The sequence below is a fragment of the Erinaceus europaeus genome, chromosome 6, assembly GCF_950295315.1.
Source record: "Erinaceus europaeus chromosome 6, mEriEur2.1, whole genome shotgun sequence".
Classification (NCBI taxonomy): Eukaryota; Metazoa; Chordata; class Mammalia; order Eulipotyphla; family Erinaceidae; genus Erinaceus; species Erinaceus europaeus.
Genome location: NC_080167.1, coordinates 44,340,314 through 44,357,389, shown reverse-complemented (window position 1 = coordinate 44,357,389; position 17,076 = coordinate 44,340,314). Strand labels below are relative to the sequence as shown.

The 17,076-nt window shown below is 46.0% G+C and overlaps 1 protein-coding gene across 7 annotated transcripts in view; it reads left to right on the top strand.

Moving 5' to 3' along the window:
* Positions 1-6,191: 6,191 nt before the first annotated feature.
* Positions 6,192-17,076, top strand: part of PSEN2 (presenilin 2) — a 28,940-nt gene continuing 18,055 nt past the window's right edge. Inside the window, exon 1 of one of the 7 annotated variants that reach the window (XM_060192080.1) lies at positions 6,192-6,197. Coding sequence is in view for 6 of the 7 variants with exons in the window: in XM_060192078.1 (XP_060048061.1) it covers positions 16,967-16,988 (22 nt within the window). In the remaining variant the exon portion in view is untranslated. Of the gene's footprint in view, positions 6,198-16,911; positions 16,989-17,076 lie in introns of those variants that run through there. The other 6 variants (XM_060192078.1, XM_060192077.1, XM_060192079.1 and 3 more) reach the window with 6 other exon arrangements.

Sequence of the window (17,076 nt, the reverse complement as noted above, 5' to 3'; positions counted from 1 at the left end):
GAGAATGGCCTTGTGGGGGTGATGCAACTATATCGTTATTGTTGTTGTTATTTTTCATTTCTTCTTGGAGACCTGAAATTGAGAGGAAGAAATCAAATACCTCTTACCACTTGGGTCCCATTAGATTTTTGTGGAGAGTGCTCAAGGTTCTGACTTAGTTTCATTTTTATTTGTTTATTATTTTATTGCCACCAGGATTATCGCTGGGGCTTGGTGCCTGCACTATGAATCCGTTGCTCCCAATGGCCCTTTTCTTTTCTCTTCTTTTCTGTCTTTTATAATGTGTTTTTCCTTTTTACTTGACAGGATAGAGAGAACTTGAGAGGGGAGGGAAAGTTGGGGGGGTGGGGAGAGATATCTGCAACCTCCTAATATTAACACCCTTGGGTTAAGATAAGGAAATCATTAACCCTCTAGAGGGACTTTCCCAAAGACCACAAGCAGACACAAACGTCTACTTTGGTGGCTGTGCCATACCCCGAGGTGGCAGTAGTGAGCAATTTCAAAGGACATCTAAAGAGCGCCTGCGCAGACCATTCACCCACCTGAGCAGACGCCCCAAGCAACCGCAGGCCCCTGGTTTGCTTTAAAGCCAAATCTCTGACTAATCCCCAGGTGACTGATCAGCGTGCAGCTTGCTGGCCATGCTGTCTCCTCTGTGCTCCAGCATAAGCCCTAATAAACGTGGTCCAAGAGCACTTTTGGGGCTTTCATCAATGTGATCGCCCGAAAACCCCAAGGGGCAGCCCTGGGAACAAGACAAGAGAAGCAGATTGATGACAGAACATGCAAAGGGAATAATACTGCTTATAGCACACACAGAACACATAGGAGAGACCAGAAATTCTTTGTTTTTTTCTTCACTTGTTTGGGGAATTATGCTTTACAGTTCAGTTGTACTGTGGCATCTCTCCTTTCTCTCTGTCACTTCTTCTCTATCCCTTCATGAGGTCCTAGGTTCCATGCATGGTGACACATAAAAGCAAACAAAGTTGGCCTGCTCCATTTGCATTTTAAAGGTTTTTTAATATCTTTTTTTTTCCATTTGTCTCTGAACAATTAATTTTTGGCAAGGGGACTCAGACTTTGGGAAAGGACAATCTCTTAAATGGTATGATTACCAGAATACACATGCAAAAGAACATAATTAGGGAGTTGGGCAGTAGCCAGCCAGTTAAGCACAGGTCGCAAAAAGCGCAAGGACCCGCATAAGGATCCCAGTTCGAGCCCCGGCTCCCCACCTGCAGGGGCTTCCCTTCACAAGTGGTGAAGCAGGTCTACAGGTGTCTGTCTTTCTCTCCCCCTCTCTATCTCCCCACTTCTCTCGATTTCTGTCTTATCCAACAACAAAAACATCAGTAACAACAACAATAATAACAACAACAATAAAACAAAGGGCAACAAAAGAGAATAAATAAATATTTAAAAGATAAAGAAAAATAAATATTAAAAAATAAATAAATATTGGGGGTCTCCAACAACAGAGGAGTGGCTGAGCAAGTGGTGGTCTATATACACAATGGAATACTACTCAGCTGTAAAAAATGGTGACTTCACCGTTTTCAGCCGATCTTGGATGGACCTTGAAAAAATCATGTTGAGTGAAATAAGTCAGAAACAGAAGGATAAATATGGGATGATCTCACTCTCAGGAAGAAGTTGAAAAAAAAAAGATCAGAAAAGAAAACACAAGTAGAACCTGAAATGGAATTGGTGTATTGCACCAAAGTAAAAAACTCTGGGGTGGGTGGGTAGGGAGAATACAGGTCCATGAAGGATGATAAATGACATAGTGGGGGTTGTATTGTTAAATGGGAAACTGGGGAATGTTATGCATGTACAAACTATTGTATTTACTGTTGAATGTAAAACATTAATTCCCCAATAAAGAAATAAATTTAAAAAAATATATTGAGGGTCAGGCGGTAGCGCAGCAGGTTAAGCACAGGTGGCGCAAAGCACAAGGAACAGAGTAATAATCCAGGTTCGAGCCCCTGGTTCCCCACCTGCAGGGGAGTCGCTTCACAGGTGGTGAAGCAGGTCTGCAGGTGTCTGTCTTTCTCTCCCCCTCTCTGTCTTCCTCTCCTCTCTCTATTTCTATCTGTCCTATCCAACAATGACATCAATAGCAACAACAATAATTACAATTTAAAAAACAAGGCAACAAAGGGGGATAAATATTAAAAAAATAATAATTTAAAAAAATTAAAAAAGAATATAATTAGGCCGAAGTCATACACCACATTCAAGAATTAGCTCACAATATATCAACAGCCCAAGTCATACAACACCTGGAAGAAAATATAGCTAAATTTCCATGTCTTTGAGTTTGACAATAGATTCTTATATATAACGTGGAATGCAAAGGCAACAAGAACAAAAATGGGTAAATTGTGTTTCATAAAAAAAAAAATAGACTTGTGTGCATCAGAGGACATTATCAGAAAAGAAAATTTTCACCTACAGAATGACAGATAATAGGCAAGGGTCTAGTGTCCGGATTATATATATAACTTCTAGTTACTAGTGACTGAGAACCTTTTGTCACTGCCCAGTCCTGCTCAAAACCTCACAGAACACCAAACACAATGAGATGACAGAAAAATTACCGACACTGGAGGATCAAGATAAAAGACTAGGCAAAAAAAAAAAAAAAAAAACAGAGTTGTGAAAAAATCCTAAAATGGGGCTGGGTGGTGGCACACTCGGTTAAGCACACATATTACTAAGTGCAAGGACCTGTGTTCAAGCTTCTACTCCTCACCTGCAGGGGGTCTGTTCCCCAGTGGTGAAGCAAGTCTGCAGGTGTCTATCTTTCTCTTCCTCTATCTCCCCATCCTCTCTCAATTTCTCTCTGTCCAATCTAATGAAAATTAGGGGGGGGGGCTGGGTGGTGACACAGTGGGTTAAGTGTACATGGCAAGCACCAGTGTAAGGATCCTGGTTCAAGTCCCCAGCTCCCTACCTGCAGGAGGGGGTCGCTTCATAGGTGGTGAAGCAGGTCTACAGGTGTCTATCTTTCTCTACCCTCTCTGTCTTCCCCTCCTCTCTTGATTTTTTCTCTGTCCCATTCAACAATAATGACAGCAAAAATAACAACCAAGATAAATAACAAGGGCAACAAAAGGGGGAGAAAAGCCTCCAGGAGCAGTGGATTTGTAGTGCAGGCACCAAGTCCCAGTGATAACCCTGGAAGCAAAAAAAAAAGGGGGGGTATTAAAAATGGCCATTAGCCATAAATTTGCCATGTCAGCACAGTGCCCCAATGATAACCCTGGAAGCAAAAAAAAAAAAAAAAAATCCTAAAGAAGACTTCAAAGCAACAGTCCTAAGGATGCTCACTGAAATGAGATCAACGGAATAGAAATCTAACAAAGTCAGAAAAGTATGAGGAAAGACCTGACAGACATAATAAGACAAAAGAATATAGTAGCTGAAATAAAAATATATAGTAGAGGGGGCTCAGTAGCATAAATATAGAAGACAAAGGTCAAATCAGTGAACATGAGAACAGGGTAGAAAAGATTATCAAAAGAGACCAGGAAGAAGAAAAACAAATTCAGATAACATAAGACAGTCAATATACATCAAGTGGAATATCATTTGCGTTATAGGGGCTCCATAACGAGAAGCACATGATCTAAGTATCAGACTTCTCACCATTTGGCATTTTTTCCAATAAGACAATGCTTACTGGAAGAAATGATAGCATAAAACTTGCCCAAATGAAGAAAGGCAACAGACGCTCATATCCAGGAAACTCTAAGAGTTTCATACAAACCCAAACAAATGTATACCAATACATATTGTAAATGAAATGGCAAAGCCCAAAGATAAAGAGAAAATCTTGAAAAGAACAAGGGGAAAAGCGAAGAGTCACATGTAAGGAACCCCTATCAACTGACTTCTTAACAAACTCTAAAGACCAGAAGGAAATGGCATGATATAGCCAAAGTATTGGGAAAATGCCTCCACCCAAGAATAATCTTTAAAAAAAATTTTTTTTGTTATTATCTTTATTTATTGTATAGAGGCAGCCAGAAATTGAGAGGGAAGGGAGTGACAGAGAGTGAGAGAGACAGAGAGACACCTGCAGCACTGCTTTACCACTCACAAAGCTTTCCCCCTGCAGGTGGGGACCTGGGACTCAAACCTGGACCCTTGCACACTATAACATGTGCACTCAACCAGGTGTGCCACCACCCAGCCCCTTTAAACATTTTTTCATTATCTTTATTTACACCCAAGACTATTCTATCCAGCTGCATTATCATTCAGATTTGAAGAAGTGATAACTTTTTTGACACACAACAGCTAAAAGAATTCATTACCACTAAACCAGCACTACCAGAAATACTAAAGGCATATGTACATGAAAGGAAAATACCAAATGATTTCATTCATATGTCTTATAGAAAGAGATGAAGCTGAAGGGAACAAACACAGCCAAATGAAAAACAAACCTGCAGGACTGAGGTCACCAAGGACAGAGAGGGAAGTAGATTAAGAGGGGAGAGTCCAGGGAGTGGGGGGCAGTAGTGCAGAGGGTTAAGCTGAGGTGGTGCAAAGCACAAGGACCGGCATAAGGATCCCGGTTCGAGTCCCGGCTCCCTACCTGCAGGGGAGTTGCTTCAAAAGTGGTGAAGCAGGTCTGCAAGTGTCTTTCTCTCCCCCTATGTCTTCCCCATCTCTCTCCATTTCTCTCTGTCCTATCCAACAGCGATAACATCAATAACAACAATAATAACTGCAACAAGGGCAACAAAAGGGAATAAATAAATAAATAAATAAATAAAAGAATTAACATTCTAAAAAAAAAAAAGAGGGGAGAGTCCAGTAGATTCTGGTGGAGGGATATCAGTACATTGTGGTGGGCATATTCTGAATACATATTCTGAACAGGTGTAAAACTGTACCTCAAAGGTATGCATGGCCTTGAAAACCAATGTCACCTACATTTCAAAAAAATAATAATAATTTAGAGCTGTTACTTGAGCAAATACATGTCCAGGCATGTTCAAAGTGGCACTGACAATAGTGAAAAGATGGAAGAAACCCAAATGTCTTTCAACCGTAAGAACAAGTGGAGTACTGAAACATGTCATTAAGTGTATGATCCTTGTCACTATAGTGAGGAAGCCAGACTCTAAAGATCACATATTGAATAATTCTATTTATATGGATTACTTAATATAACTAAGTCCGTATGGAACACAGGTAGATGGGGGTTGTGGTTGTGGGAGACAGGAGAGAAGGCCAATGTAAACTGTTTAATGGGTGTAAATTTTTTAATTTGGGGTGGTGGTAATTAGAAACAAGATAGTGGTGGCAACAACACAGTGCTTTGAATGTAATAAACATCATTAAACTGTGCCCTTTAAAATGGTTAATTTCATGGCATATGAATTTCACCTTAACTCCCCCTCCCCAACTTTTTAAAAACTTGGGACTGGTCAGAGTTCACCTAGGAAAGGGTCTGCTTTGCCATGCAAGCCACCCAGGTTCTAGGCCAGTACCCACCACACTGAGGGAAGTTTCAGGGCTATGGTTTCTCTCTTCCTGTTTCTCTCTTTCTCTCTGAAAAAGTTGGTTGGAGCAGGAAAGCCCCCATAACAACAGCAAATCCATAAAGTTACTCAGACAATGCGAAGTGGTTAATACTCTGAACTCACCCCAGGGACACTAACTCCTGGAGTGACAAATCCTTAGATCAAGTCTCAGGTCACTCCTGTTCAAGTTCATCTAAAGCTTCCTGCGGGCTGGCTCTGAAGCTCTAGAAACCGAACCAGGAAAAATATTTTGGATAGTAGCACACCAGGCCACTGGCGTTCCCAAAGCCATAAGGAGGCGAGGGGCCTGCATGGGAGGGACTGGGGGACCTTCAACTAAAGAAATCATCTCTGTCCACGTAGCAAATGTGCGGGTGCCCCAGGGTACAGGCAGGCGTCTGTTAAGACTACAGCTCTGGCCTCCACAACGCTCTGGTGCAAAGTCGGGCGGCCCCCTCCGTGGCTGGGTGCGCACCCAGTGCGGGCTGCGGGCCAGACGGGTCCCGGGAACGTGGCGCCGCCGGAGGGGCGGGAGCGGGGCGGGAGGAGGCGGAGCGGGGGCGGGGCGGGGAGGGGTCTGCGCGGCGCCGGGTCCTGCTGGGCGCGCGGCCAGCCGAGTAAACACGGCCGGGGCGCGCCGCGGAGCAGGTGAGCAAGCTGGACCAGGGGCGCAGGCAGGGTCCCGGGCGCCGGCCTCAGGAATCCCAGGATGGGGCCGCAAATCCCGGGTGGCCGGGCGGTGCTCTCCGCTAGTCCCTCGGCCCGGCTGGCCGCGGCCCCTCTCCTCCCCGCCCCTGGGCTGCGGTCCCCGCCGGCTGCCCGGCCTCTGCAGCCCGCGCGGGGGCGGGGAGGAGCCGGGCGCCGGGAAGGCGCGCTGGGGGGCCGGCCCGGAACTGGGGGTGGAAAGGGCGCGGGTCGGCCCCAGGCCTCGGCCTCCAGAGCCCAGGCTCGGGTGGGCACAGCGGGCACTGTTCAAGGGCCGGGGTTTTAAAGGAACCGTGCACGTGTGTGTGTGTGCGCGCACTTTATTGGGGGAGGCTCTCCCATGGCATGAACCTCTTAGGCGTCCAGTTCCGTGGACTTGCGGCACTCGATCCTGCTTGCAAGGGCCAGTGGGAGCGACAAGGTGGCGGAGGCTTCCCGCCCCTGTGATGGGCAGGAGCTGAGGTCGCGGCCTGTAACCAGCGATTTCCTTTCTCAGTTTGCTTTGACTGTCTCATCATCAGCTCTTTTCAGCCTAGGGAGACTCCCAGAATTAACAGTTCGTAGTTGACAAACCATAACCCGATTTTACCCACCAGGAAATAGCCCAGATCTCCCGGGTAGGACGTAGTAGGGCCAGGCTTGTCATCAGCCGTCCCAGCATTCTGCGGCCCAGTCTGGGCACCAGACCTCTCAGCCTTTGCCATTGGAATGAAGTGCTCCTTGTCTGTGACTCAGTGAGTGGCGAAAGCAAGGACGATTGATTCATAGGTTGGCTGTATCTGCTTTTGCGAAGGGAGAGCCTGAGAGGCAGCCCACCAGAAGGATTCCAGAGTTAACTTCGTGCAAAACTGACAGCCTTGAGTCTGCAGGTGGTCAGAGCAGAGTCTGACTTATGTTGTAGATGCCCCTGCCTCCATATCTATATTGTCTAGATCCCTGAGCCTTCAGGTCTTCAACTAGTGGGAAACTTGGGAGGAATATTATAGCATTTGATGGATGGCATTTCAGGTCTTCAGGGAAAATCTATTAATCCATCATTTGGTGTCAAGGTACCCATGCACCAAGTCTAGCATCTTAACAAGCCCGAGTATGGAAAGTCACTGTCCCTGTCTGAGGAAGAGAAGGACTGGGCCAAGTGGTAGTGCATCTGGTAGAGTGCACACATTATAGTGCACACGAACCAGGTTCAAACCCCCAGTCCCCACCTGTAGGGGGAAGCTTCACAAATGGTGGAACAATACTACAGGTATCTATCTCCCTCTCTCTCTTTTCCCTCCTACCATCTCCTTCCCTCTCAATTTCTGTCTATCCAAAAAAAGAAAGAAAGAAAGAATTTAAAAAAAAAAAAAAAGAGCCTATGACATAAACCATCAGAGAGAGAGGGAAGAGAAGAAGAAATAAGGGTCTGACCAGAGGAGGCAGCTCAGATGGCCTGGAGGCCTAGTACAGGTCTAGTCATACCTGTCCCTTCCCTTCAGCATCCCTAAGGTTTCTCACTGTCTCACCACACACACAGTGCTTGTCAGCCTTGGCCTCTAAGGCACTGTGATGACGATATAGCATCTTTTGAATTATTACAGTGAAAAGTCAATTTGTACAGTGGTTATCATTATTTTCAGAAGTTAATTCCAGGAGTCCTTATTTTTGCCCTTTATGGAAAAGGGACTGAGGACCAAGTGGGTATCAGTTAGTCATCTTTGATTTTCTGCCTGTGAGCACCGGGGTTTGAACCCATGTAGGGCCACTTCTTTATCTTCTGAGTTTATGCGCAAGAGGCTCCCCACATCCACTTCTGTCTAGGCCCAGGAAATGTATGTGTGGTCTCTATTATTAACTACAAAGCCATTCTGGTCTTATTTGTGGTTTGAAGAAACCAACACAGTGTGTGTATAGGTTGCACACATGTCCCCATGGAAGCCATCTTTGGTTTCCAGCTGTCGCTTTGACTCTCAGATGCTGCCTTATTGGGGACTGGCACCACTTGTTTCTGCAAGTATGTCCACCTGTTCCCGGACTGGAGTAGCTGTGGGTGGGGCCGGGAGAAGGACTGTGCAGGCTCTGCAGCTGCCATGCCCCTCATGGCCTGCTGGCCAGGGCCTGGAAGGTTCTCACCTTGAGCTGGCCTACTCTGACATGGGCCCTCAGCCTTTCATGGGCAGTGCTGACCTCTGGGCCAGGATGTGGGAAGGTTGTCATATTTAAAGACTTCGGAGAAATGAATTTGAAATCACTCCTTCCGAAAGACCAGGTGTCAGGGAGGACAGCATTTCTTCCTCTCTCTCTCTCTCTCTCTCTCTCTCTCTCTCTCTTTCTTTTTGTCTCTCTCTCACCTGAGAGAAGGGGCTGCACATTCATCTTAAATAAAATATGTTCTTTTAGAGCATGGGGACAAATGGAAAAGCTGCTTGCCTATCCTTAGCAAGAAACATCCTGATTTGTTTGAAATAAAAGAAGTCCACATTCTAGAAAAATTGGGAATAAAAATGTTTTCATTTGTTTATTAATTTTTTAAAGGTTTTTTAAATATTTATTTTCCCTTTTGTTGCCTTTGTTGTTTAACATTGTTGTGGTTATGGATGTCGTTGTTGTTGGATAGGACAGAGAGAAATGGAGAAAGGAGAGAAAGACAGAGGGGGAGAGAAAGACAGACACCTGCAGACCTGCTTCACCGCTTGTGAAGCGACTCCCCTGCAGGTGGGGAGCCAGGGGCTCGAACAGAAAAATGTTTTTAATTATTTATTTGATAGGACAGAGAGAAATTGAGAGAGAAAGGAGAGATAAAGAGAGGAAAGAGGACGAGAGAGACCAGCAGCACTGCTTTGCCGCTCGTAAAGCTTCCCCCCTGTAGGGACTTAAACCTTGGTCCTTACATTCTACCAGGTAGGTACACCACTGCCCACCCAAACCCTGCATGTCTCTTCTTAGTATGCTTGCACTCACAGAGCCTTTGTGACGTTCTGTGGGCTAGAGTGTGTCACCCACATAGGTCCTGTGGGCAGGAGTGAGCTGTCCATTTGGCTGTTTGGAGATGTGAGTTGTAATTGTAATTATGGCCTTTAGTCATAAAAGTTTCCCTGATGCCTCCTGCCCCCCTGGGCCTTGTTTCCTTTAGCACTGAAAATAGGGGACTTGCCAGCTCCTGTGCTGGTCCATTAGAAGTGCCTTACCACTTGACAGAATGCCCTAGCCCTTGGGCGGAGGAGCCTTGGTAACAACAGGTTGTTTCTGTCCCATCCTCACCCCCTACCCCTAGAGCAGTGACTGACCTTGATGGCTCAACTTGTGGGTCTGCTTTTTTCAAGATGGTGCCACAATGGCTCCCATTACTCCTGCTACCTCTGGTCCTTCTTTAGGGTGATTACTATTTATCGAGCATCTACTATGAGAAACCTCATATATGATCTTGACTTGTTGTGTTTCTTTGTTGTTTTGTTGTTGATTTAGAAACAGAGTCAGAGAGAGTGAGAGAGACCGCAGCACCACACCCTTTTCAGCTTAGTGGTCACCGGGCTCATACCTGGGTCGTGTGCATGGCAAAACGGCACACTACCCAAGTGAGCTATTTTGCTGGCCCATGTTATCTCTAAATTTCATAGTAATCTTTCAAAGTGCCTCACCTGCTTTTTAAGGAAGAGGAAATTGAATGTGTAAGATTTGTAAAAATTATCCATGGCTATGCAATGTAGTCCATTCAGCTAGGCGACTCAAAAAAAAAAAAGTGGGGAGCCAGGTAGCGGGATCCAGTTGAGTGCACATATTACCTTGTTCAAGGACCCAGGTTCAAGCCACCACTCCCTACATGCAGGGCAGACCCTTCACAAGTGATGAAGCAAGTCTGCAGGTGTCTATCTTTCTTCCTTGACCTATCTCTCCCTCCCCTCTCAATTTCTGTCTGTCTTATCAAATAAAATAAGAGAAAAGGAGTGTATTGCACCAAAGTAAAAGACTCTGAGGTGGGTGGGTGGGGAGAATACAGGTCCATGAAGGATTCAGAGGACCTAGTGGTGGTTGTATTGTTATATGGGAAACTGGGGAATGTTATGCATGTACAAACTATTGTACTTGAATGTAAAACATTAATTCCCCAATTTAAAAAAATATTCTCACAAACAAAGATAAAAATAAAAATAAGTAAGAGAAAAAGAAAAAAGGGAAAATGGCCACCAGGAGTGGTAAATTTGCAGTGCTGGCACTGAGCCCTAGCAATAACCCTGGTGGCATTTTAAAAAAGTGGGGGGCCCATCTGGGGGTTGGGTGGTAGCGCAGTGGGTTAAGCGCACATGACTTGAAGTGCAAGGACAGGCATAAAGATCCCAGTTTGAGCCCCTGGATCCCCACCTGCATGCGGGTCGCTTCACAAGCGGTGAAGCAGGTCTGCAGGTGTCTATCTTTCTCTCCCCCTCTCTGTCTTCCCCTCCTCTCTCCATTTCTCTCTGTCCTATCCAACAACAAGGACAGCAGTAACAACAACAATAATAACTACAACAAGGATAAAACAAGGGCAACAAAAAGGGGAGGTGGGAGCCTCCAGGAGCAGAGGATTCACAGTGCAGGCACCGAGCCCCAGCAATAACCCTGGAGGCAAAAAAAAAAGTGGGGGATCCTTCTTAAAGGATGGAAAATCTTTATAACTTTCCTCTGCCACTTCTCCAAACTGTCTCTGTGCCAGTCTGCTTCAGGAAATGGCTGAATCTCCCTAATTCTGGGCACTTCTGAACAGGAAGGGGCTGATAGGACTGAGCCTGGATCAAGGTTCAGGAGGTCTCTTCAGGGTCCCAAGGATCTGGGAGCCCTCAGAGTGGAGCAGGACTTCCGAGCCTCCCCATGGCACTTGGTCCCTATACTGAAGAGTCCTGCCCTACCAGTGATGGGAGCACAGTGCAGCTGCTCTGTGGATGGATAGGGAAAGGTCAGCTGGTTCCCAGGCCTAGGGAGACAGACCAGCAGGGAAGCTGTGGGAATTTCCAAAGGACTGAGGGAAGACTGGGTACTTAACCAGGAAACCCAGGAGTGTTTTGAGGTAGCTAGCTGTGTGGCCATAGTGACCAGACTGTGTACAGTGAGGGCCACCCTTGGGAAAAGTGAGGAACCTCATTCTGCTAGGCTGGTTGCAAAGGTGTATTGCACCAAAGCAAAGGACTCTGGGAAAAGAGGACATGGGGAGGGTGGGGAGCTGGGGAGCTGGGGTCCTGGTGCACAATGGTGGAAAAGGACCTAAGTTAGAGATGAGAGTATTTTGAAGATATCTGCAACAGAGAGGTGAGAATTATACCCATGTAACAACAACTGTACTGTAAGCCATTAACCCCACCCCCTCAGTAAAGTGATTTAAAAAGGGGGAATCGGGGCCAAGTGGTGGCACAGGGGGCTAGATGGTGATTCACTTGGTTGAGCTCACATGTTACCGTATACAAGGACCTGGGTTTGAGCTCCCAGTCCTCACCTGCTGGGGCAAAGTGTCATGAATGGTGAAGCAGGGCTGCAGGTGTCTGTCTTTCTCCCTCTCTATCTCCTGCTTCCCTTTCCATTTCCGGCTGTCAATATCCAATAAATAAAGATAATAATAAAAATGTAAAAAAAAAAAAAGGGGGGGTCGTGCAGTAATGCAGCGGGTTAAGTGCAAGTGGTGCAAAGCACAAGGACTAGTGTGAGGAACCCAGTTTGAGCCCCCAGCTCCGCACCTGCTGGGGGGTTGCCTCACAAGTGGTGAAGCAGGTCTGCAGGTGTCTTTCTCTCTCCCTCTGTCTTCCCCTCCTCTCTCCATTTCTCTCTGTCCTATCCAACAATAACAACATCAATAACAACAATAATAATAACCACAACAACAAGGGCAACAAAAGGGAAAAAAGTAGCCTCCAGGAGCAATGGGTTTGTAGTGCAGGCACTGAGCCCCAGCAATAACCCTGGAGGCAAAAAAAGAAAAAGAAAAATGGGGGATTAAACACCTACAGCCTAAACCTTTGTGCATGGCCCCAAGTGTTAGAAAGTACAGTCATTTCTGAATTAGGTTTGGAACAGAGGTCCCTGTTTTTGTCCATGAAATAAAGGATTTGGTTTACTAGGGCATTTAAGAGTCTTATTTCCTGCTAAGGTTCACCAGCTTAAGCTTTAAAAACCAAACCTGTACCATTTTCAAAAGGGGGGACATATAAGTTGAGGAAATTGGGATACTGGATTTCTATACTAATTGCAGGAACTGCTGACACAGATACATTAGGGGGATTTCTCCGGGGCAGACTCCCTTGGTTTGGCCGGTTCAGCATTTTGATGCCTTTTAGCTGATTAATAAGAGCAGATTGTGGTTTCTTTGGATGCTTGCTTTGACATTTGAATCCAAAGGCAACTCTGAGTGACCACACCTTTGTATGGGAAGGACTTCAGGAAGAGTTTCCTAAACTAGACACACACACACACATACACACACCTGCAGTTTCCTCAGAAGAGAGAGCTGGTTGCTGTGTTACAGAGGATTTGACTTCAGCTGGAATGCCAAACCCTCTGTCCTGGTTCCCCCTCCCCCTAGCCATGAGTCAGCCTCCAGTGGGAGTCCTTGATGTCATCTGCCTTCCAGTATGGACAGATATCTAGCTGTGAGGTCGTCCACCTGCACACATTTAGCTGATGGCTTCCTTTCCCCTCTCTCCAAGGATTTCAGAGGACCAGCACACATGGGTTCCAAGCGATCAATAGAACCCTGGCAAAGCAGCCCCTTGGGAATCCAACAGGCAGGCGGCCATGTCAGGGCTAGGAGGGTCTAGATGCAGGAGTGGCCACAGACAGTCCCACTGCTTGATCTTCTGTACCAAAATATCTTCCAATCTAAGGCAGTAGGGACCAATTACTAAAAAATGCCTGCTACCATTGAATTGGGCAAACTGAAAGCTACATGGTACACAACTTTTAATATGATTTATTTAAATTACAAGAATATATTGTTCACAGCACTCTGCACTTGGGGTCGGGATAACTCTTAGCTGAAGGGTGTGGCGGTGATGAACTCTCGGAGCCAGATGTCAAACACTGGTTCCACCTGTGTGGAACAGAGCATACTATTTTGAACAGAGCTGTCACCCCACGTTTGTAAAATAGGGAGAAGCACAACAATGACCTAACGGGATTCAACTCAAGGATTGGATATGATAATTCATGTACAATCCTTTGAGTTGTACTGTAGCTATATATAATAAGCATTAATAAAATATTAGTACTACTATTAAACATTATTTGAATGGCAACAAAAAAAAAAGGAAAAAAAAAATTCTTCCTCTATCCCAAGTCCAGTAAGTAGGGATCCAGGAGGAAGGCAGAAGAGGGAGAAATCTGTCTAAATATTGATTCAGGAGCTCCTGTAAAAGAGGGGGGAAAGGCAGTGGCCTCCTGTTATCCACAAAAGCTCTGTCCCAGGATCCCCATGAATGCTTCACAGGCAGACAGTAGTAAGCCCTCTGCCTATGGCTCTTTCCTTTGCAGACACGTGGAAGAGAAAGTTGGCTCAGTTAAGAGATCAGAAACTTGGCTCAGTAAGGGATCAGCAACACTAACTGATAAGAAAACAGCAGTTAATAACGCTTTTCTGTGATAAGACCAATGAGGGTGTGATCTTTCTCAGAAAAACTGTTTTCAGACCACAGGTGGCTGAAACCTCAGAAAGCAAAGCTGTGGATAAGGAAGGCTATTATAGCTTTTAAAAAAAGGAAAGAAAAAAAGAGAAGAAAAAAATAGGTACTGTCCATGTGTATTATACAAGTTTTGAGAAGTGCAGGAAATGCAACTTGAAACTCGTTTGGGAGTTTGGGGAGGAGGGGGATGGTTAGACACAGGTTGGTGGGAATGTGGTGACTCACACATATCTTGTGTGGGTAAGTATACATGAAGTCTGATAATTTTATAAAACAACATTAAGTCACAAGCTAAAATAAAAATTTTAAAAAGAAAAAAATCCCATCATCCAGTGATAACTGCCTTTTAATATTTTTTTGCTGTTTCTTGCCAGTTTTTCAGGTAAACATTCTCTAAGGCTGTTCAGACAATTACATATGTGACATTTTAAAATCTTACTTGCCATGCAATTATATTGTTTCATCTTATTGAATATCCTTTGATAAAAATGTTGAGCGGTCATCAGATGCAGAAATTAGAGTTCCAAATCAAGCATTTCACTCATTTTCTTTTTCTCTCTTCTTCCTCCTCCTCTTTACAATTCCATGTAACAGTAGCAAACAGTTTTATGTAAATCTTTTATTTTCTTTGGACAAATGCTGAGAAATAACATTGCAGTACCAGCAGGACCAAGTATTTTAAAAACATCTGTGTTGGGGGTCAGGCGGTGGCGTAGTGGGTTAAGTGCATGTAGCGCAAAGCGCAGGGACCAGCGTAAGGATCCCAGTTCGAGCCTCCGGCTCCCCACCTGCAGGGGAGTCGCTTCACAGGCGGTGAAGCAGGTCTGCAGGTGTCGATATTTTTTCTCCCTCTCTCTGTCTTCCCCTCCTCTCTCCATTTCTCTCTGTCCTGTCCAACAACAAACAACATCAACAATGGCAATAATAATAACCACAACGAGGCTACAACAACAAAGGCAACAAAAGGGGGGTACAAATGACCTCCAGGAGCGGTGGATTCATGGTGTAGGCACCGAGCCCAGCAATAACCCTGGAGGAAAAAAAAAAATCTGTGTCCTATTCCATCTCCCCTCGCCCTCACCTCCAACCCCATACCACCTACAGAAATCTGGGTCTAGCCTGCACCCATGAGAAACCCAGTTTTTCTCCACCTGCTTTGCTGGGCATAGCTCAGAGCAGTTTTCTGTGGTAACTATTTTTTGTCCGCAGGCTGGGTCCCCCTCCCTGCCAACCCTGGGAGACTTGAGTCAACACAAGATATTGGGAAGAAAGTACTATTCCTTCCTTCACCTCCCTCCCCTGCAAGGTGTGCTGAGCTGTGTGGGCACAGGCAGCTGGGAGGCACAGCTCCCTGCCTCTGTGGCCCCAGGAGGTGGACTGTAACCAGACACAGCGCAGAGCTGTGGGCCGGGTTGGGGCATCCAGTTACAGGCCATGAGCCACCTCAGGAAGGCTAACTGCTGCTTGAGAATGCACCAGAAACTCTCAAAGTCTCTGTGGTCAGAACAGAGCTCAGCGGTCTTGATGTCATTTATTTTATTTTATTACTTTATTGGGGTGGGGTTAATGGATTACAGTACAGCTGTTGACACATGGGAACAGTTTCTCACCTCCCTGCAGAGTGCATCAGCAAAACATTCATCTCCACCCAAGGCTTCTTTCCACAGTCATGCATCAGAAGTGGGAGGAAGTAGGGTGGGGGCTTGGGGGTCCTGGCACATGATCTTGATTTTCAGTCTGCCAGGCATAGTGGTGAAGGGTGAAGAGCCAGGTGAGCCATATCTCAGAGTGATTCTGGCCCCGTTACTTCCCCAGCCTGTTCTCTCTTCTCTAAAGTGTTACGAGTGTCACTTGGTCTCTGAGTCCCTGTTGGGACTAGTGGATGGTGTTCTACCCACTGCTCCTGCCATCCACCTGGATCACTTTGAGAAACTGCGCTCAGAGGCACCAACACCCCACTCACCCAGCAGTCTGCCATTAGAAAGGACCCCATGGGCAGCCCTTTCCATCACACCCCAGCTACAGCCCCTCCTGCCCCAGGAGTCTCCACCTCAGTGTTTGGGCACAGCATCAGGGAAGACTTTGGAGAACATTTAAATGTTTGTGATTCTCATTTGGGAAGATGGGGAGTCAGATGTGTGTGTGTGGCGAGGGGGGGGTGTACTTCTCCAGGCTGCTGGTTTGTTTTTTTTCCCCTTTTTTCTTTGTCATTTAAACAGAGCTGGAGAGAGTGGAAGAGAGACCACAGCAACAAGTACACTTTGTAGTTTCCTGCTGTTTTCTTTGTTCAGCACAGCCTCACGGGGAAGGGACATAGTCCTCTAAATTCATCCTGCCTCAGCAGACAGTGGAAAAGCTTGATGGGTCCGGGATGTGAGAGCAGAGATGCTTCCCAGGGCACAGCTGTTGAGTGCTGACTGGAAAAACAGATGCTGGAAGGGCTTCATTCACTGATGCTCTCGGCTCCCCTGAAGTTCTCAGCCTTGTTTCTTTATTTTCTTTTTCCTTTTTCTTTTTTCCTTTTGCCTCCAGGGTTATCGCCAGCACTACAAATCCACTGCTCCTGGCAGCCATTTTTTTTCTGTTTTATTGGATAGGACAGAGAGAAATTGAGGCAGGAGGGAAGATAGAGAGGAAGAGAAAGATACCTACAGACCCACTTTACCACTTATGATGCAACTCCCCTGCAGGTGGGGAGCTGGAGGCACAAAGCGGGATCCTCGCACGGGTCCTTGCGCTCCATACTATGTGTGCTTAATCCGGTGTGCCACTGCCCGGCCCCCAGAGCCTTGCTTCTTTGTAGAAGCATCTCTGCTCCCATTTCTCTGGTGCTTCAATATCTGGGACCCCTGGAGAAAGGCTCCAAGAGACTGTCTCAGGGATACAGCCCAATAGCAAAGGGAGAGAGACTCAATGCTCAGTGAACCACAGCTGCCAGAGTATGAGAAGGATGGAGGTTGGGAGATAATAGCCCCACTGCCATCTGGGGTGACTGATTCCCACCCCAAATAAGCTCAGTGTGTGGAATTTTGTAGCTGGACTGTCAGGGCCCTCTTGGAGAAAAGGCAGCCGCCCTCCCCCTCTCTGAATGGAATGGGACCTGAGGCCTCTTCAGGTAAACAGTTTTATTTTTTTTTTAATATTTATTTATTTATTCCTTTTTGTTGCCCTTGTTTTATTGATGTGGTTATTATTATTGATAT